The sequence below is a fragment of the Anguilla rostrata genome, chromosome 12 (genome assembly GCF_018555375.3).
Source record: "Anguilla rostrata isolate EN2019 chromosome 12, ASM1855537v3, whole genome shotgun sequence".
NCBI lineage: Eukaryota > Metazoa > Chordata > Actinopteri > Anguilliformes > Anguillidae > Anguilla > Anguilla rostrata.
In genome coordinates, this window is record NC_057944.1 from 28,138,304 (window position 1) to 28,158,727 (window position 20,424).

The window sequence follows — 20,424 nt, forward strand, 5'->3', positions numbered from 1 at the left end:
AGTGAAGACCCTCAAGTGGATACAGGCCAGGCTCTGCTAGTATTAATGGGGCTTAGAGAATTGATGTGATGTTACTTTTTATTTCCCTCTAATGTTTTTGATCATCATGGGAGATTTAACTAATCTTCCATTTCAATGTGGAATCACAGGTGAATGGCCGTTTGCCTCTTTCCGTTATTGGAGGAAAATCAAATCTTGAGAAAATTAGACGCACGCACACACCCGCGCACACAGCAATGCCCTGGAGATCGCACTTGAGGAGTGCGGCTAACAGGTGTGCAACGTTCCTGGTCCTGCCCCGGCTACCCCGCGCCTCCGGATCTGTGGCCTCACCTGGGATTAGAGTCAGTGGGCAGCTGTGAAACCCGATCCCACCCCACGCCTTCAGGCCCATGCGCACACAAAAGCACGGGTAGCCCAGCACGCTTCTCTACCACTGATCCCCAGCAGGACGGATAGAAACACCGCCCCCCTCCTCCCCCCACGGCCCCAGCCCCGGCCCCAGCCCCAACCCCAGCCCCTTGGGGAACGGCGGTAATGCGGAGTGGCAGATGCGGGTAATTTATTGGAAATGCTTCGGGAGTGTGCCGATGTATCGGCCCCTCCCCCAGGTTTCCCATGGACCCCCCCAAAACCCCCATCCCACCCCCCACCCGTGCCACGCTTGTGTCAGCACCTCAGGGGGATACAGATGACCCCCTTGATTGAGCAGTGGAAAACATAGCGTCCCTGTCCATCTGCTCCATGCCAAACATCAAGACTGCACGGGGGGACAGCTGGGCCTGGAGAAAGTGGGTGTGTGTAGGGGTGTGTGCGTGTGCGTATGCGTATGCGTGTGTGTGCGGCTGGGGGGTCGGGGGGGGCCTGTTCATACACCTACACCTACGTCTGTGTACGTGTTCATACATAGTTTGTGTTTTTAAAATGTGCTGTGGAGGCATGGCTTGCATTCTGTTACACTTGTTGGTTTTATTTTTAACTTGTCCTTGATTGTCTGAGATTACGGGTCTTCGTGCCTGCATGAGTATAAGGCAGTGCATCTTAAAGCCCCACACAAGCTGTGCGGCAAGAGCAGTTTAACCTGACGTCAGAATACTGCGCTTAAGTTGATGAAGGTTTTAATATTGATATTGTATGTGTAGTAGAACTGAGCAGGTAACCGATTGTGCAGGAAGTCACAGCTTTTTAAATACCTGTGGCATTATTTTAATTTGCATGATATTTGCTTAAAATATATAATATACCTTAAATAGTTATTTTGTCATAGTGGAGAATGGCCTATATGGGATATATAGTCAGCCAGAAAGAGTGAACTTGCTTTCCTCACCAGAAACTGTAGTGAGCTGGTGATGGTTCAGCCAGAACACAAAGTAATAGGCTTGTTCAGTGAATTAAGCTTATGTATGTTTGTGCTAATGTCTGTGTAAGGAACAGGTCTGCATTAAAATGTATCCCAATCCAGTAAAGACAAGCTTTACATTTGTAATGGGCATTGCAGTGATCAAAACGTTGGTTTTGGATTTGCCCCCACCCCCCAACTGGCAACACTCACAAAACGGTGACTGCATCATGGTAAATGATGTTATCTTGCCAGTATAAACAGTATTGCTAAAGTTGCTAACGACTTGTGCCAGGACCTGTCAGTGATTGTGCAACATATTTTGGTTGTAGATGGTACACGCTTAGGAACTCTTGAGTTTTGGGCCTGTATTTGTGTGTTTATTGTGTAAACTTATTGTGTTTATGTGTATGTTGTCTTTTGTTTATTGTCATTTATTTTATTTTCCATTTTATCTGAAATTTTGATGTGTTACTTTTTGATATAGCAGTTTTACTTATCTGAATAATTGCACCGTCAAGGTTTTTTCAAGAATTAAATTATTTAGCACAGGCATTCCAGCTTGAAAACCAGCATTAGAGCCAGAGACGAGTAAAGCTACAGCCAAAACCGAGCCTGCAGAATAATAGATATTTTTATTTTATAAATCACTGATTGAGATGAAGTCTGATGGACTTAAGTCCATCAGAGGTGGATTATAAGTCTCTTTGTTCACGTGTTTCGTTTTAAAAGAGTATGATTTCCTACTTTTATGATCTCTTTCCTGGTGTGATGCTGTCCTTAAGTGTAAGTGCTGAGGGCCCTGTGCTCCCTCTCTCTCTCTTCCTGCAGGACGTGTCCTGTCTGAACCGGGACACCTCCAAGGTGATTGTGGTGGACTGCAAACGCGAGGCCTTCAGCCTGCAGCCCTTCAACGGCATGGCGCTGCGCAAATGGGACGGCAACTCTGAGGACCGGACTCTGTATGACCTGGCCACCTTCCTCAAGAGTGGGTGCCATGTGTGGTGTAGTTGTCTAACCGTGTTACAGCTGATTCAATGAGGTGTCATGTTCAGCTGATCTATTTCATTTGATTTTTTTAGGCAAGCACACAGACACGCCAAACAATGTGCACGTGCACACACACACACACACACACATCACATCACATCACACCAAGCACGCACGCACGCATGCACGCACACAGTTTATGAGTCTCAGGCATGAGTAGCCCTCAGCATTTGTGATACTGTGTTGGTTTCATGTGAACAGAAATTTCACAGTGCCATATTCTCAGATCATACTGAGGACATTAAACGCTGATCTCAGGTCAGCTCACCTGTCTCACCACTCCTGTCTGTCTGTCTCTGTCTGACAGCCATTGCCGTCAGCGGAGTGGAGGATGTGCGCACTGTCCTAGAAAACTATGCCCACGAAGAGGACCCCATTGAAGCCTTCAAACGCAGACAAGCACAGCTGGCAGAGGTATGCACCCTTGTGTCCTGCATCCACCATCCTGCACTGGCAAAACAGATTCAGGCATACCGCATCCACCATTCTGCACTGCCAAAACAGATTCAGGCCTACTGCATCCACTATCATGCACCACCAAAACAGGTTCAGGCCTACTGCATCCTCCATCCTGCACTGCCAAAACAGATTCAGGCATACCGCATCCACTATCATGCACCACCGAAACAGATTCAGGCCTACTGCATCACCATCCTGCACCACCAAAACAGATTCAGGCCTACTGCATCCTCCATGCTGCACTGCCGAAACAGATTCAGGCATAATGCATCCACTATCATGCACCACCAAATCAGATTCACACCTACTGCATCCACCATCCTGCACCTGCCTTTAGGTCAGGAAATCAGCAGTACTGATATCATATCTGCTGTGCAATGTACTCAGCTTGTGCATTGTGCATTGACTGTATTTGCCCAAGAGGAAATCCCATCCACTTGCGAGACATTGTTTTATTTTGCCAGTTACTGCAAGTCTTTGCAGTAACTGGCAAGAATATAGCTCAGGACGATATAGCTCAGGAGGTAAGACCGATTGTCTGGCAGTCGGAGGGTTTCCGGTTCAAACCCCGCCCTGGGCATGTCGAAGTGTCCTTGAGCAAAACACCTAACCCCTAACCACTAACTGCTCTGGCGAATGAGAGGCATCAATTGTAAAGTGCTTTGGATAAAAGCGCTATATAAATGCAGTCCATTTACCATTTACCATTTCAGTATGGAAAACAAACTTGTCAAACAGACTACTGTGAGTAACTCTTAGGTGTGTGTTCATGTAAAAAATCACAAGGGTCAAAAAGCATCCTGGCATCCTGTAGTTGAGTCGTTTTGGATTCTGCATGTTTGATTGTGTTTATTGCAGGAAGAGGAACAACGGCTAGCGGAGCTCTCCAAGCAGAAGAAGCAGAGTCTATCCCTGGGTTCGATCGCCAGCCGGTTCTGGTCCCGCTCCAAGCAGCAGTGAACCGCCCTCGCACTTGTGCCACCAATCGCAGCCCCTCTTCTCCAGGCAGCCTGCGAATGGGACGGCTTTGGGTGGGGGCAGAAGACGGGAAGGGCAAGAGATTGTGTTTGTTTTGGGGGGGGGGTGGGGGGGTATAACCGTCCAATCTACTCTCAGCACGATGGGAGTGTCACAGCAGCTTGGGGGGGCGGGGCATGGCTCCAGAAAACATCCAGTGCGTCTGCAGTGGCGAAGGCACGTCTGGGAGATTTAAAAAAAAGAAAAGGCCCATGGGCATGAGGAGTGGCCTGTGCTCATGTTTGTTCTGTTCGTTGTCTGTTTGCAAACATTTTCATCAACTTCTGTGATGGTGGAAGGGGGAGGGGTGGGTGGGGGTCTCCCTTTCATCCACTAAACTGTGACCTTACAGACAGAGCACTCTCAACTGTAGACTCTTTCAGCAGCCCAACGCACTTGGTCTGGACTTGGGGCATCCACTGGTGGGAAGAGCTAAGGACTCCTGGTGACTCTGTGCTCAACAAATTTCCAGTGCTCCTTGCTTTTTTTTTTTTTTTTGGCAAGCCAATAACCAAGAATACAGTAGGAAAGGAGCAGCGGTTTAATAATGTGTACTCAGAAACTTTCATCTTCCATCCCCTCCACCGGAGGAGAATCCACCGCTTCGGTGAGCCCACTTCCCTCCCGGGAGGATGGACGTGCTGCATCCTTGGCGATGGGTCGCTCAAGAGTTACATCCTGAAGAAACCGAGCTGACGGAGGAGAGACTGCACTGGCGCCATCTCTGAATGAACTTTAAATGGCCCCCACTGTGGTTTGGTTTCCTTGTCAAATGTCCAGTGAAATGCGATCGATGTGAACCATCATAGACTCCACAATAAATGACCGCTACATATTACCAACTGTATTATGTGAGTGTTTGATTAATGGAGAAGGTGTGGTGATCTGAAGTGGTTATCTAAGGCAGCTTACTTCTGTACCTCTTGCACAAGTCCACCTCGGTTATGTAATGAGTCATCTAGACCTCTTACCTTAGGTTGCTCATTTGGCTCATAAACTTTTATGGACACAGGTGGAACCTATCCCATAAATTTTCTGCCACTGTGGCATTCTCCTTTTACACTTTAAGCTGCGTCCAAAAGATATGTGCATGCAAAATGTCCTGTTTCAGCTTTTGCTGTAGGTGCCATGAATGGTTTTAAGGCAAGAGAATCATAAACATAAAGGGCCTTGCCCCCACAAGGCCATTTCTCCAGTGAATAATTAATGGTCTTTGCATTAAACCTGACAAGTTTGCCGGGTCTTGGAGTTGCATTTTAAATATTTCAAAATGCCAAGGAATGGGTTTGGTTTGACTTTAATCACTGGTGTTTTTGACATCATGTAACTTGGCATTAAGAACTATCATTCATTTGAAAATAATAAAAACGTAGTAAACTTGACATTCATAACATGCAGTTTTCATATATTCAATTTATTTGCTTCCATCAAGAGAAAAATAGAGTAGTGAAATGCCTGTTTTACTTTCAGTCATGCTGTGCCAAGGTAAATAACAAAGTTCACCTTTTTAAAAACAATTTTTAAGTTATTTCTTTTTTGTAAAGAAAGTAGATGCCCTGTCCTACTTAATTGTCCATGCTTGTGGTTTCTTGATGTGCTACAAAAGACACCCCCAAAAAAAAAAAAACTGACTTGCACCCCCACTCCCTGGGAATGTGGGAGAAGATGAGCGGTGTGTGCAAGTGTGGGCATTGTGCTGTCATTCCCACAAACATGCGGTCACCCTAATGGCCAAAGTAAAACTACAAGAATAACAAACACCATTGTGTACCTGGCAGGAGACTTTGTACCAGTTACATTACCCCATACGTATGTTGCATGATATTACCATAAACCTGTAGTTACTCTGTGTAACAATGTCAGTGGATTTTGTCAATTAAATGCTTCTTCTGTTTCTTCATGAAGAACCTCCTTTAACTGCAACTGACTAGGCCAAGGACGTAGTTCTCGTTTCAGCTTTTGGGGGAAGGGGGTGGCCAAGAGGTTTTTTGTGGGATACTAACAGTACCACCCGATACATTATGATACTATTGGGGGGAACAATTTTGGCGTTTTCCCAAGGTTGGACGGTCCCCCCCCTTGGATCTGTTTCCAAGATCTAAACTCCATAAATCATCAAATAGTCTGCATGACAACGCTTTACCCTTCATCACAAATCAGAAATGCTGTGCAAGTCCTGAGGTGCTAGTGAGGAGGTAGAAAAAGCCTAAATGTTAGAAAATAGAAAATCCAGTACAGTTACATCATTTTGTCAACATCTTTTGTTCACAAAAGTTACCATTTTTTAGATTTGATTTTAGATTGCTGACCATGACCGGAGAAGAATGGTTGGAGTGCAAGTTTTTCTTCACCCCTCTGGAGCTGACAAAGACTGTTATGAAAACACCCGAGTCCTTATTTCATTACTTCTTTGTTTGGTTGCAGCGATTCAGGTCACCATTTCCTGATGCAGTTATGTGACCTCAATACTCTTGACATGGCTCATTACCCTTGGTCTCAGCTCTCTGTTTACAATACTCTATAAATGGTGTTGTGACTTAACTGTATATACGTCTGCTTTACTAGGCTAGCTGGAATAAAGTTTGAAACGTCCAACTTTTAACCCTTTAAGGTGTAAGATCACATGTGATTACAATGTTCTTAACTGACCATTCTGGAGCTGATGTAGCAGTCATGACCTGTAACTGAAAGCAATGGACTTCTAGAACACTGACTTCAAATTTTGCAGGGGAAAACATTCCAAAAAGCCAACTGTTAGAGGTTAAGATCCATTAAACAATTCATTAAAAGATCCAACTTGCTCAAATCAATTCAGGTTTACATTAAGATCCGTTGGTATGAAACTGGAAAGGGTACTTTATGTTTGACTAGAATTTTTCAGAGATTATCACTGTTCAATGCACATTTAAGTTATTTACAGACTATTTTTATTTTCAAATTTTTAGAAAGAAATGTCAATTTAGAAATTAGTTCATTAGTTGTTCAGATCCAATGTATCTAGTTTTGTCCTTTGAAGGAGAGGCTGAATTACTGCACAGAGTACATTACTGAGCAGAGAAAGGAATCTTAGTTCTACTTATAATCTTCTGATTATAAACATTTTCATCATTTTTTTTTTCATATGGATCACTGTTTTGTGACTGATGCACCTACAGTTTGAGCACTGACTATTTGGTAACTTCGTCAGTTGCCTCATGTTGCTTTAGAAACACATCAAAATACTGATTGGCAGACTTATTTTATAGTTGATACAAAATAATACTATATATAATAAACATTAATAATTTAGGTAACCTTCGTTCTGATTACTGACACTATTTAAGCCATTAACTAATTATTTTTACAGTTTCAGTTTTTTTACAGCTTTACTTCACAGTCTGCCATCGGTCGTTCTTTTCCATCTGCTTTCTTGGATATTCGATTGCCAATGGTGATTGAATTTGGTTTTTTAAACCTGCTTAGAGGTTAAAACATACTTTCCACAATCCACTTAAAGGTGCTTTAATACCGATGAGTCCGTGGATTAGGAATGGGATAAACCATCCACTGATAGCCTAAATAACAGGGAGTACTTAGAAATTACTTCCTTATTATGCCTGCACTTTGCAAACAACCAGGATCCATGATCGGTTGTGACACTAAAAGATTAGTCACACTCATCAAACAATCTCCCAATCCTGAGGTCAAATATTAGTTGGTCTGTTTAGACATAATCAATTCCAATTCGTATCAGTGCACATGTGATTATATATTTATGAACTCCGTGTGTCCAATTTCTTTTAGTTGATAATCACGAAATAAACTTAATTAATCTCTCTCTTAATATATATATATATATATATATATATATAAAGATTTGAAATTAATTAAGTCTATTTCGTGATTAACTGAGTTTCTCAACCACGCTCAACTAACATATACTGTCAGAGTTTGATTTTTTTTGTTAATGAATTATGCTTAGGCTATATAAGTTTATAAACTATTCAAGCATCTGCGTATCTGTCAAAATGTCGGACAGATCGCGCAAACGGGATCTGTTTATGCTGAAGATTTTGTAATAAGCTACGTTTCACTTGGCTTTTTTATTTACAATTTCGCATTTATGTGAATGAAAACATTTCTCCGAAACCATTTGTGCTCAACATTCTTAATTCTGTCGTTTTCTTACTCAGCAAGCATCCAGGTTCCAAACTATGCGCGGAGGGGGTTTTCTATGATAGTTACAAAGTTTAACTAGCCTACAGCATCGCTCAATCACTTGAAAGACAAGACAGGTTTAGTCTTTGTTTTCCTTCTTCACAAATGTAACCTAGGCTACACTAGTTCTTGACAGCGCGCACCTCTCGCGCCAAGAATTCCGCTCTTAACCTGAGGTTACAGGTCAAAGTCTAAAAGCGTGCCGTATTTACGCAAGTCACTTAAGTTACCGCGTCTTAACCAAATTACCACCAACCTAACTCTTTTGGCGCGCCTTAAGACCGCCTGTAATATACATTCGTATATCCTTTCTCAACAGTTAATTGAACGTGAATAAATGTTAATGATCATATTGTTCCACTTGCGCAATACCCCTAAATAATCAATGCCACTTGCTGAAGACTCACCTGCATCACTGCTATAACTTTTGAATGCAATATGATTCTCTTTTCATAAATTGTCACTTTTGGTGAAATAATCAGGAAAATGGCAACAAATAGGCCTACATCCGCGTTCTTTACGGGAAACAATGGATTGGCGCATACAAATACATTATGTGTTTTTGAATTATTTATGGTCATGAACAATAGCATTCAAACATTCTATTGACTGGTGTTTTAATTATTTTTGTTTAAGGGAATTGCGTTGCACCGTGTAGGTTTCGAGTGGTTGAGAAACTCAACTGTTCTTTTGTTGACTTTAAGTTGAAAATGTCAATAACTTCTAGTGAAGAGTGGCGTTTCCTTCAGTTTTATTTAGATTCTCTTGTAGGCTACACTTCAAAAAACTTTTTAAATTTTTTTTAAAATACGCAAATGAAAACACGAGTGATACAGTTACCCATTTTGGCAAGAGAACCCAATATAACACATTTTGTGCTGTATAGACTTCCTCTTGTATTGTTTCAGCTATGATTTATCACGTCTATTTAAAAAACATATTGTGGTAACCTATATATCAGCTCTGTTTATATAAGACCTTAATGTAATGAATTCGTCTCTGAATTGCATCAAACGGACACCGCCATCTTCCTATGACTGTAAGCACACAGGTTACTTTTCTTTACTCAGCTACGCTGGAAAACATTTACACCAATGCTTCTGTCAAACATTGCATTATGTTGCACTCCTAAAAAAGGTTCATTTTTTAAATGCAAGGCAAGAACTGAACCAGAACTAGATTATCATTCATATGTCTGTAAACTGAAACAAATAAGGCAAATGACACCTGTAGTCTATGCCACTGTACAGATTGAGTTGCATGCCAGTCATTTGTTCTGTCAAGATATACAAACGGTAACTATAATCGATAGTATAAATGCAAAATAAATAAATAAATAAAAGTTTCTAGAAACTGGCAAATGTAGCCTACTCGCCAGTCCCAAAGACACATGTGCAGTAGCTATTTATATTGCACGTACTAACTGGTCAAAACAAAATGGAACGATTGGTTAGATTGGTTCTTCCCTGACTTCTGAAAAACAAATGAATGTGCACCATGTTGCAGAGTGTCAATGTGGTTGTGTGCCAAATATTTCCAACCGTTAACTGCAGGAAAATGAAAATAACCAAGAGCATGTGGCCGGCCAATTCACACAGAGCTACAGATTGGGAGGTGTCAAAGCTTTTTACTTTAACAACCTCCCCTGGACAGGGCACACGTGCCAATTTGAACTCGGTCATGTGGTGCTCTGAATGTAGTCAAAGCCTTTAAATACGTCATATTTGCTTTGGGATATTAAGCTACATCATTGCCAGGCTATTACGACATAACATCTAATTGTAGACTATTTATGTTCTATATGTGCCGTTGTGCTATATGCAGATATAGAACCTGACCTTTTTGGGAAGAAGACAAGAACAAGAGCCCAATTGATATGTTTGCTCTTGGGGAATATGGAGGCCTTTCCACGTTGTGGTTGCATTAAGAAAATATTCCTACAGATTCCACAGCTGCCGACGTGGCGATGCGAGGGAATAATTGCCTAATACGCAGAGGGCTGTTTTCAAATGGTGCGAACAAACTGCATTGGCGATAACTGAAATAGGAGGTAGGCCACATAGGCTACATGAGGAAAGGTCCTTGTCGGCATTCGAAAGCATGGGAATCCGTTTCTCTCCAGCACAAGGTGTAGCTTTTGACACCTCTTTCCAAGGCGCAAATGTGTATAGCACCCTATGCCTTCTGCCACTGGGTAACACCTTTGAAAAGTCCCTAGCCGTGTGTCTTCCGCACCCATGGCCCGTCTTCTCTTTTTCCCCGCCCCGTTGTAACACCATGGACAGACACACGCCGCTTTAGAACAAAAGCTAGAACTGCAAGGCCATTTGGATATCTGGCACGTGGAGTGAAGCGCCAGGTGTCGGCACACCTCCAGTGATGTTTTATAAACAATTTTTAACATAAGGAGAGAATTTGCTCATGTGCAGTAGGCACATATGCACTCTTTTCTTTTGGGTCTTCCGCTAAGGAAAATCCGTTTATTTTATGTTTTGCTTATGTAGGTAGGTATATAAAATGCTGTATTTACTAAGGAGCGTATGAATACATTGACTAAGTGTTTGCGTAAAACATCATTCTGTATCCAGAATGTAACGCGCAAAGTATTAAATGGTAACGCTGTCATCACAATGTTATCAAATTACGTTGGTATTGTTATAAATATTCAAACCAAAACTTACTAAATGCACCATGTCATGCAATCACATCATCTACGTTGTTGTACTATGAAGCGACATGTTTCTCGACTTTATAGGATCGGTGCGATTACGGGTTCATGTTACAACAACTCATTGTTTACTCCAAGGTTCATGTATTTGTATTTAGCTACTCTTTGTTGTGGCTTGGAACTCAAACCAGGAAAGCGCCCAGTCTGGGTAATTGTTCAACTAAACAGAGACAATGGAGTTTCATCTACACCCCCACCGCCCCCCTTTTTTTCTTTTGTGATGCGGTTCAGTCGAAGCGTGCCTGGGATAAAGTCAGGGCCAGCGGAGGCACGCGCTGCCTTCATTAGAATCACAATAGAAGAGCGCCAAAGATGAGCAACAGTTTGTAAAGCAGCGCTTTGTCTGCGTTCGCGCCGCCCCCCCTCCCCGCCAAACACACCCACTCTGTTAGACATGTGGCAAAGGCAGACACAAAAATTGCTTTTAAGGCACACGCCAGACTCCATATATGAATTAACAAGATTTCAAAGGAACAATGTTTGAAAGCATCAAGTAAAGGGGTGTCTCACTTGTAGAACATGCGCCCAGGTGCAGCTGCTGAAAACATCGATTATGTCATAACAGAGTTCGTCAACATTGTGCATGAAACTTTCGGGGAAGTGAAAACATCTTCACAAATGCTACTTTTAAAATGTATTTTATATGAATAACAGTAATTCACTGATTCATACAGAATAACATTTTTCTTTCTTTCTTTCTTTCTTAATTCAAATATTTGCACCTTTTAGTAAAGTTTTATCAAATGTGAATTGGTTGCCTGTCTAAATATAACCGATTGTGGTATTGGGAAGGGAAAAAAAACATATGGCATAGACAGATCGTTCGGATCAAATTCGGACCACCCCGCGGCCAACAGCTCATGGGTTATTATAATAGAACCAACATTTATCCAAAATAATAACACAGATTTCTTTATACCATCCACCTGCCATTTATTTGATTACAATGGATACGAACAAGAACAGACATGTACATTTTACTAATACGAATGTTATGGGGACACGAATATTCAATTGCGCGCATTTGAGATGCTTCTAAATTCCCATGGAAATAAGTAGGCCTACTGTACGTGAAGATTGGGTCGAAATACCAAATTTCAGTAAGATTTCCATGTATTAAAATACAGAACTAAAATATTAAATAATTCTTTCAGTAGTTTTCTTTGTTACTCGTATATAGCCGATGTCCACTGCCCTCATTTCTCAAATGCCCTTGACCCAGTAAATAATCTTAGAATGTCTTAAAGTGGCTTTAACTGCTTTTATGTTTTTTTATTTTACACTTGTCGATGTTCAAAAGTGCGGCATCAGGTATTACTAGGTATTCTGTGAACAAACCAGATTATGTGGTTATTACGTAGTGGAATGGTGGGCTACCAGATAAGAGCGGTCGGGGCACAGTATAGCCAGGTGCCGTTAATTACCATACAGCTGTAAGCATGAAGCCTCCACAAAAGTAATTATCCGAACATCTCTTCGTGCTACCCCCCACAACCCCCTCCTTCCCGCAAACCTACAACCCAAACCAAGATAACAAAAGACCGCTCCGGATCTCCCGGTAGCACAATAAAAGGCTCTCCACCCGAGACCTGGCGGTCTAACGACTCGCACGCGTCAGAACAATTAAATTTTCTGAACTGAATTAAGGGGGAGTGGGGACACCACGCGCTAACCCTGCTATGCGCAATCCACGTCGGCCCTCCCAAGAAAAGAAAATGACAACGTTCACGAAGAAATTAACAGCATGCGACACATTTCAGTTTACATAAAGAAAACTGACGATTTCTTTCCGATTCACTGTAAACCTGCCATTAGCAACAGTGCTATCACTTATTATATATATATATATATATATATATATATATATATATATATATAGTGTGTGTGTGTGTGTGTGTGTGTTTGTGTGTTTATGACACACAAATCAAACAACACAAATCAAAACAAATGCACCCTACTAAATTTTATTATTACTATTATTATTATCATTATTAAATAATAATAATAATAATAATAATAATAATAATAATAATAATAATAATAATAATAGTAAGCCACGACCTAATGATACAATAATTGCGTCTATATACCCTGAGTTTCCCTTGGCCTTCGAGTAAAAAAATCCCTTATGGAGTTATTGCGAGTAGGTCAGTTTGTGAAAGAACTTAATTGTGCCCATAACACAGTATAAAGTGTTGCGCTCTGATAAACCAAATAGTTCTGTTGGCCAAATATTCAGAAAACACCTGCATTTGCCTATCTCGTCCAAAGTAGACCAAGTTAAACGACTTTGTGAAAGAATGTCCAGACACCAAACACTTCGATATAAAGCCCAAAGATCAAATCAAAGATTAATGTATACGGAACCTATAATCGCTTTTAAATCTGCATACTTGCCATCGCCCCCTCCTGCTCCCACTGCCCCTCCCCTTTTCTAGGTAGGAGGCGGGCCTGGCAGCTCAGCATATAAATGCACTGCACGCTCAACGACTTCAAACTGAATATCAAAGTCCAAGCTGTAGTCTATAGTCTACTCAGCAGGAGCCCAAGGATATTTTTTTATCGTATGCTCCAGTTCTTTACAATTTGTTTGAGCAGAGGAACACGTCGGTGATATATTTTCTCTTTAATTTATTATTTCTAATGTTATTTTTCTGATTTTGGGGATACGTGGATATATTAACCTTCACTGGATATCTGCCACTGTCTGCTATTAATAGCGGACCAAGAAACAACACAAAATGGCTTATCTGCTATTAACCTGTTTTTTGGCTTTGTTATCAACAGAACTGGTAAGTTAAAAAAATTTTTTTAAAAAAGCATTCTTGCAAATCAAGCAATAAGAAAACGTATAAATCGTAACCGTGCTTTCCTGGTTCTATGCACAGAACATTAATCCACATTCTGTTTCTATTTCTATAGGTTGGATCTTCCGGTGTGTTTGAGCTGAAAGTGCACTCGTTTAGCAGCACTCACAATGTTTGCAGAAGGTCCAGAGACTGTCAGATCTTTTTCCGAGTGTGTCTCAAGCACTCACAGGATGTTATTTCGCCCGAGCCACCTTGCACCTACGGGACCGGTCTGACAGAGATCTTCCGCGCTGATCAGAGTTCCATCGCCAGTAGCGCGCCGATTAAGGTCCCCTTTCACTTCAAGTGGCCGGTGAGTTTCCATATCGTGTACTGTTAGGCTACCAATTAAAATAGCGAAAAGTGTTACACGATCTTTCCCAAAAAACGACCACAAGTTTTAACCAACTTTAATTCACTTGTTGTAGGGTACTTTCTCGCTAATCATCGAAGCCTGGAACGCCGACTCAACTGAACAGTCTACAGGTAAGCATTACAATTGCCTTTTATTCCACTAGGGGGCGGACAATTACGTTTGTCTTCAGGAAAGTTGCACACCTTAGGACAGAACCTGTGGGAATAAGTGATAATTTAATTATTTGTAAATGTATTACGACATTTAAGCGTAAATGGTGTGACCAGTCGCCCAATAAGCTTGTTACCTTGCAATTATCTCGATTAATCCCATGCATTTTTTTTTGTCGCAGATAACCACAACAATCTGATTAGTCGCTTAGCTACCCGAAGGAGACTAGCCATTGGCGAAGACTGGTCCCAGGACGTGAATTTTGGAGAGCAAAGTGAACTGCGTTATTCTTACCACGTCGTATGTGACGAGCATTACTACGGCGACAGCTGCTCCAACTACTGCCGACCTCGTAACGATACCTTCGGACACTATACCTGTGACGGATCTGGAAACCGAGTCTGTCTCACTGGCTGGGAAGGACAGTACTGTTCTGAACGTAAGTACACTACTCCGCGCTTACGTGTATACGTGCAAATGCGTGTTTATTCTTGAGCATGCTTTATTAAGTGTACATGCAGACATGCAAAATGTCACCCATTTAGATTTTCTTTATAGTTTTTCGGACCCCAGTGAGCAAAAACCGGAATATAGACGTATAGAAGGGAGGAAATCTAGGGTTGAGAGGCGTTATGACATAAATGGACTAGGTTTCTTTCACTGTAGGTAACTTTCACTTTTCAACCAAATGTAGGCGGTGTTTCACTTAAGTTTCATCGACTTGCAGCACAACATGTTCTCTGGGACTGGCTTTAATGAGATTGTATTTATGATAATGTTATGGTCATGTCTGAAAAATAACACGGACATCATGTTTAATTATGATTACTGCTATGGAATAGGTTTTTTCAAACAGGTTGATTAATCAAAGTCCTCTACGGCCTATTCGTATATGAGAACTGATAGCTTATCTTATTGTACTTTTGTATACTACGGTAATGCTCCATTCACTGGTTGACTTGACCAGCTCGACCACCCCCTTTCGAAGAAAGCTTCTGTCGTGGTCAATGTAGTTTGGCCGCGTTCTTTTGTTCGCATCAACAATAGGAGCAGAGCATGATTTAACACAGACACGCGCTGGAACTTAATTTGCGCTGCCTTGCGTGAAAAGAAGATGGCATGTGTTCCTTTTGTGTGTCTACCAGCTGCTTAGTTTAGTACTTAACAAATAGTTGATGTGTTTGAGCCTTAAGAAAAGAGGGGGAGGGTGATGTGAGAGGGGAGCAATCATTTTAATTTCCCCCTTTCTCTCTTTTCATTTTCCCCTCGGACAACAGCCATCTGCTCGTCTGGCTGCAGCGACAAGCACGGTTACTGCGAGTCCCCAGGCGAGTGCAAGTGCCGCCTCGGGTGGGAAGGCCCGCTGTGCGACGAGTGTATGCGCTACCCCGGCTGCCTGCACGGCACCTGCGGGCAGCCCTGGCAGTGCAACTGCAAGGAAGGCTGGGGCGGGCTGTTCTGCAACCAGGACCTGAACTACTGCACCAACCACAAACCATGCAGGAACGGCGCAACCTGCACCAACACTGGCCAGGGAAGCTACACTTGCGCTTGCCGCCCGGGCTTCAGCGGCAGTAACTGCGAAATCGAGACGAACGAGTGCGACAGCAACCCATGCAAGAACGGTGGAAGTTGTAATGTAAGTTTGAATTAAGCTTGTTTAACGCTAGTGCGTTTGGCCATATGAGCCCGCATCAGGATGTGACTTCACTGTAAGCATATTTTGGCGTGTTCATTATCATTAAACTAAATCAAACCGTTCCCCCTATTTTCCAGGATATGGAGAACGACTACTCGTGTACCTGCCCTCAGGGCTTTTACGGAAAGAACTGCGAAATTAGCGCCATGACATGCGCGGATGGACCTTGCTTCAACGGCGGCACCTGCGTGGAGAAAATGACCGGGGGCTATTCCTGCCGCTGCCCCCATGGCTACATGGGGTCCAACTGTGAGAAGAAACTGGACCGTTGCAGCAACAACCCCTGCTCAAACGGTCAGTCCAATCTTCTTTCATTTATTTATTTATTAAAAAAAAAAAATTATTTCTGATTTAAGTGAAGACACTTTGGGCCATATCAGCTGACTGAATGGGGATGGGGTGGAGTGTGAGGGGGTATTAAAAAAGATGAAATGCATTTTAGCATGTCAACCACATTAACCTGTCAAATCTCTTACTGAGTAGTCCCCATAGGACTCATACATAGTGTCAGACTGTCAAATTCTGTTCCATTTACATTTCTGACTATCTAAAGCATCGATTCCAGCTTCTTTTGGCCTGTTATTTTCTTGGTAAGAGACACTTGTAATAAAACTGCTTGTGATCATTGATCAGTTATAGGCCAAAAATATTGGGGGCCAGTTTGATCCTATCTGAATATTGAGAGGGATACATCCCCCCCAATGCATATTACGGTTACAGCCTCGATATGAATCGCCGACCTGTGCAGGCACCCTGTTTTGATTGAGACAATGCTGCTGAAGCTCCTTATCTGATGGTTTATCTTAACGGCTTTGTCAACGGACTGTGGTTTCCATGCAGTTTCCACCTTATTTTTAAGTACTCTGTAGACAATAAATCCTACCTTGGCTTGTTGTATGTTCCTCAGACCACCGCTAGCACTACATTTTCCATGTCAGCAAATGAACCTGTGCCAGGATTTCCCTCCAGGCGCACACAAATCAAAACAATGGTTTCTAAATTTGTCAGCCTGGCTTTTCTCTCGGGCTGATAAGGAGGTGAAGATACATTAATCGCATAGAGCCGTTATGAATTCCTCATACACTGGCGTCTTCCCTGAGCCCCAATTACACTCTTAAAACGTTGGCCAGAGTAGTTTGATGGAGTGAAAGTCTTGTCAGTTATCTCTGACATTCCTTTCATTTATAAACTGTACTTTTAATTATATAAATATTTTGTCCATGGGGGCCTCTAGTGGCGCTATCCACAAGCTCAATACGAGTCGGCGGTGGTTTGAATCCAACCGCCAACCTTTGTCGCACGTCTCTCCGTCTCTCTCCTCCTAATTCTTCCTGTCTCTCTACACTGTTTTATCAAATAAAGCTGAAAAAGTATATAAATGTTTTGTCCAGCACCAGGTACACTTGCACTGTACTGAACTCCTTCTTTCCTGCTGCAGGGGGTCAGTGCCTCGACCTTGGACACAGTGTGATGTGTCGGTGCCGAGCTGGCTTCACCGGGCATCGCTGCGAGATAAACATCGACGACTGCGCCAGCAGCCCCTGCCGCAATGCCGGCACGTGCGTGGACGGCGCCAACGACTACGTCTGCACCTGCACGCTGGGCTACACCGGCAAGAACTGCGGCGTGCGCTCCGACGCCTGCAGCCGCTACCCCTGCCAGAACGGCGGCACCTGCTTCACCCACTTCTCCGGCCCCGTCTGCCAGTGCCCGACCGGCTACATGGGCTCACGCTGCGAGTTCAGGATCCAGACCACCGAGCCCAAGGGCTTCCCTGTGGCGCTGGCCATCTCCTTCGCCCTGGGCCTCATCACTCTCACCCTGGTAGTCTGTGCGGCAGTCTACATCCTGCGCCAGATGCGGCGGGGCCGCAAGAGCCTGGGAGCCTCCGTGCGCAACGACCTGGACACCATCAACAACCGGGCCTCGGCCTTCCCCCGCGAGAAGGAGGCCTTCCTCATCCCCGGGGGCCCCTACAAGGTCTCCAACAAGGACGTCGCGCTCAGCGCCTCGGAGGTGGCCAGCAAGAACTCCGGCTACATGCACAAGCCAAAAGACTACAACCTGGCCGAAGAAGAGAGGAAGTCCAGAAGCAAGATGGAGCAGTAAGTCAGCAGTTAAAACTCTCATTCAGAATAGCTCACTCTTTCCAGTAGATCTAACCAGAGTTAAAGGGTTAGCAGCTGTGCGTCTCTTTGGTTCAGCATTTGAATGTCGATAGAAATGGTAAAGAGGACAGATTATGAAAACTTGTAGTGTCAGTCTTAGGTCAGTTGACATCCAGTGAAGTTCACCCTTGTTACACAATAGCTAGAACTAAAAAAACAGTCTGCTACATATTTACAGAGGTGACCTCAGTGTAATATTGCTCCTTGTTAAAGAAACTAATCAATTTTTTCTTTGCTTTGTTTCATTACAGGAAAAAATCTGAATCCTGTATTTTGGTTCCTCCACTAAACTTCCCAAAAGAAGGCCTATATCAGCCAGTCTACATTATCCCTGAGCAGATCGACCAATGTGTTTTTGCTACTGAGGTAAGCAGCTCTTCTCTTTGGAACAAGGGTTATTCTGCCCCCACTTTACTGTGAAAATATTTAATATGCTACTGTTTTATTTTTTGGGGCCTGATTTTAACCTTTTTTCTTTATTTTATTTTTAGGTTTAATGACAATATTCCAAACCTGGAGCACCTCATCCAGAAGGGACCCTGTCTGGACATGTTTACATTTTATTTTAACAGATATTTGAAAGAAATGAAGAGAGTATATATTATATCTATATATTATTTATTATTTATTGATGCTGCTCACTTAAAAAAACAAACAAACAAAAAAGACTACTTCTGGGAGGAGTCTCTTTCCAGAGAGGAAAGAAGAATGATTGTGGGAAGATGGAAGTTATAGGAAACAGGAAGACTGACCGGAATTATTTGCACTACAGTTTTTTTTACTTACACAATTATTTTCCAGTATGTTCATAATAAATGAAAGAGTGAAGAAGAGAAGAAAACACAGAATGCAGAGAACCAAGGATTTTTTGAAACACAGTAAATCAGGATTTTTTAAAAGTTCCAATGTCATGCAACTTCCAAGAGCAGTACAACAACAATGGTGTCTTTCTCTACAGACAGCAGCTCTAAGGGGGGCTTATATTTCAACTGAAAACTGCCTTCAAATTTTACAGTTTTTTTATTTTCATTTAGTTTGTATCTCATAATTCTGTGATCAAGAAGAGTTTCTCCGGAGTACAGCATTAATCTCACCATAGGTGAGATCTGAGACACCACTTCCTGTAGGGGACATCCATGGGATCCTGAGAAGTCTATGCTCAAACCGATATCTCAGTTTGTGAAATTAGCCCTTACAGATGCTTACTTTTCCCAGCAATGGACGGATGGAATTGGAACCGTCCATAGTAATGGATTAAAATGTTATCAATGATGATAATTGTTTAGAAAATGCTGACTCAGCAATTGGGTTTCATTCTAAGATCCAACTGCTGTGTTTCCAGTTGGACACATTTCTCCAGTGGATATTACCAAGGTGCTGTGTGTATTAAGCTAATGAAAGCATTCCAAGGAAACCCAATGGGTTACAATTAATAAGTGCCTTTTCTTTTCACAATATAGAAATAATATAAGGAAAAAAGGTACTGTATCTAAACACTGAAAATTGTAATACCAGCTTATGTATACATTTATTCCTGTCTGAAATTTTTGTATGTATTTGAACATCTCTCTGGGAGTATATTTTTCTATAAACACAACACAACTAGCCTGAATAGTATTGATCATCGTTGTACAAATGTGTACTTTTTGATGTGGTCAATGCCTTTTGTTAAGAAATATGTTTGTGTGTAAACATTCATCTTGTTTAATTTACTGGTGAGCTAGAAAGATTCATGATATTTTGTCAGCTTCTTCCTGTTTTTTTGTTCTTCCATTCTTTTTTGACGTCCAGTCCCTTATATATTTTTCTCAAAATGAAGGACTTCAATGAGATATTTTCATTTTGTTCTTTCTTATTTTTAAAACCAAATATTTTTTCATCATTCTGCTTTATTTTTTATTATTGTAATTATTATTTCATTAATTTAATGCAATGTGTACAAAAGCCTCAAGATATCCTTTCTATATAATTTAAGTTTTGTAAATATTGTGTATTTATAAAGAGAATTGTATATATGTCTACGTTATGTGTCTATTATTGTCACAAAGTCAGAATTATATATTTTTCGTAAATAAACTGAAAAATACTACCAATACTGCCATTTTATGTCTTAATGTCCTTGCTTTAAATGTGTATGAAGTGTGTTGTAATTTGACTAACATTTTTGAATATCATCCCAGAAGTGCTTTTAAGTACAAAAGAGAGGAACAGTGGGGACCACTTGTAAAGAAGTATCTTGTGCACAGAGTGAGGGATGGCAGATTGAAGTTGCGTTGGTCTTTGCTGGTCTAGGAGACCCCATTAGGGGATTTATGCAGTGGGTAAAAATTCTATTGAGACTTATTAACAGCCACAGGCGATGTTCCAACAGAATTAACTAACTCTAATGTGA

At 42.0% G+C, this 20,424-nt stretch overlaps 2 protein-coding genes across 2 annotated transcripts in view; both read left to right on the forward strand.

Moving 5' to 3' along the window:
* timm50 (translocase of inner mitochondrial membrane 50 homolog (S. cerevisiae)) overlaps positions 1-4,703 on the forward strand; it is a 28,996-nt gene extending 24,293 nt beyond the window's left edge. Inside the window, exons 9-11 of the mRNA XM_064301948.1 lie at positions 2,171-2,327; positions 2,697-2,803; positions 3,707-4,703. Coding sequence (XP_064158018.1) covers positions 2,171-2,327; positions 2,697-2,803; positions 3,707-3,808 — 366 coding nt within the window. The 3' untranslated portion in view covers positions 3,809-4,703. The remainder of the gene's footprint in view (positions 1-2,170; positions 2,328-2,696; positions 2,804-3,706) is intronic.
* An 8,569-nt stretch (positions 4,704-13,272) lies between these two features.
* dlc (deltaC) lies at positions 13,273-20,133 on the forward strand. Its single transcript, XM_064302224.1, has 9 exons — positions 13,273-13,582; positions 13,713-13,952; positions 14,068-14,125; positions 14,347-14,604; positions 15,443-15,804; positions 15,942-16,158; positions 17,303-17,969; positions 18,284-18,398; positions 18,524-20,133. The coding sequence occupies exons 1-9, from the start codon at positions 13,532-13,534 to the stop codon at positions 18,527-18,529; spliced, it is 1,974 nt and encodes a 657-aa protein (XP_064158294.1). The 5' UTR covers positions 13,273-13,531; the 3' UTR covers positions 18,530-20,133.
* Positions 20,134-20,424: the final 291 nt, after the last annotated feature.

Excerpts from the sequence above, each read along its gene's own strand:
- dlc (XM_064302224.1), top strand. The coding sequence starts at position 13,532 with ATGGCTTATCTGCTATTAACCTGTTTTTTGGCTTTGTTATCAACAGAA. Across the intron at positions 14,605-15,442 it reads AGGACAGTACTGTTCTGAAC|CCATCTGCTCGTCTGGCTGC; the intron begins GTAAGTACACTA and ends CTCGGACAACAG. Across the intron at positions 15,805-15,941 it reads AGAACGGTGGAAGTTGTAAT|GATATGGAGAACGACTACTC; the intron begins GTAAGTTTGAAT and ends CCTATTTTCCAG.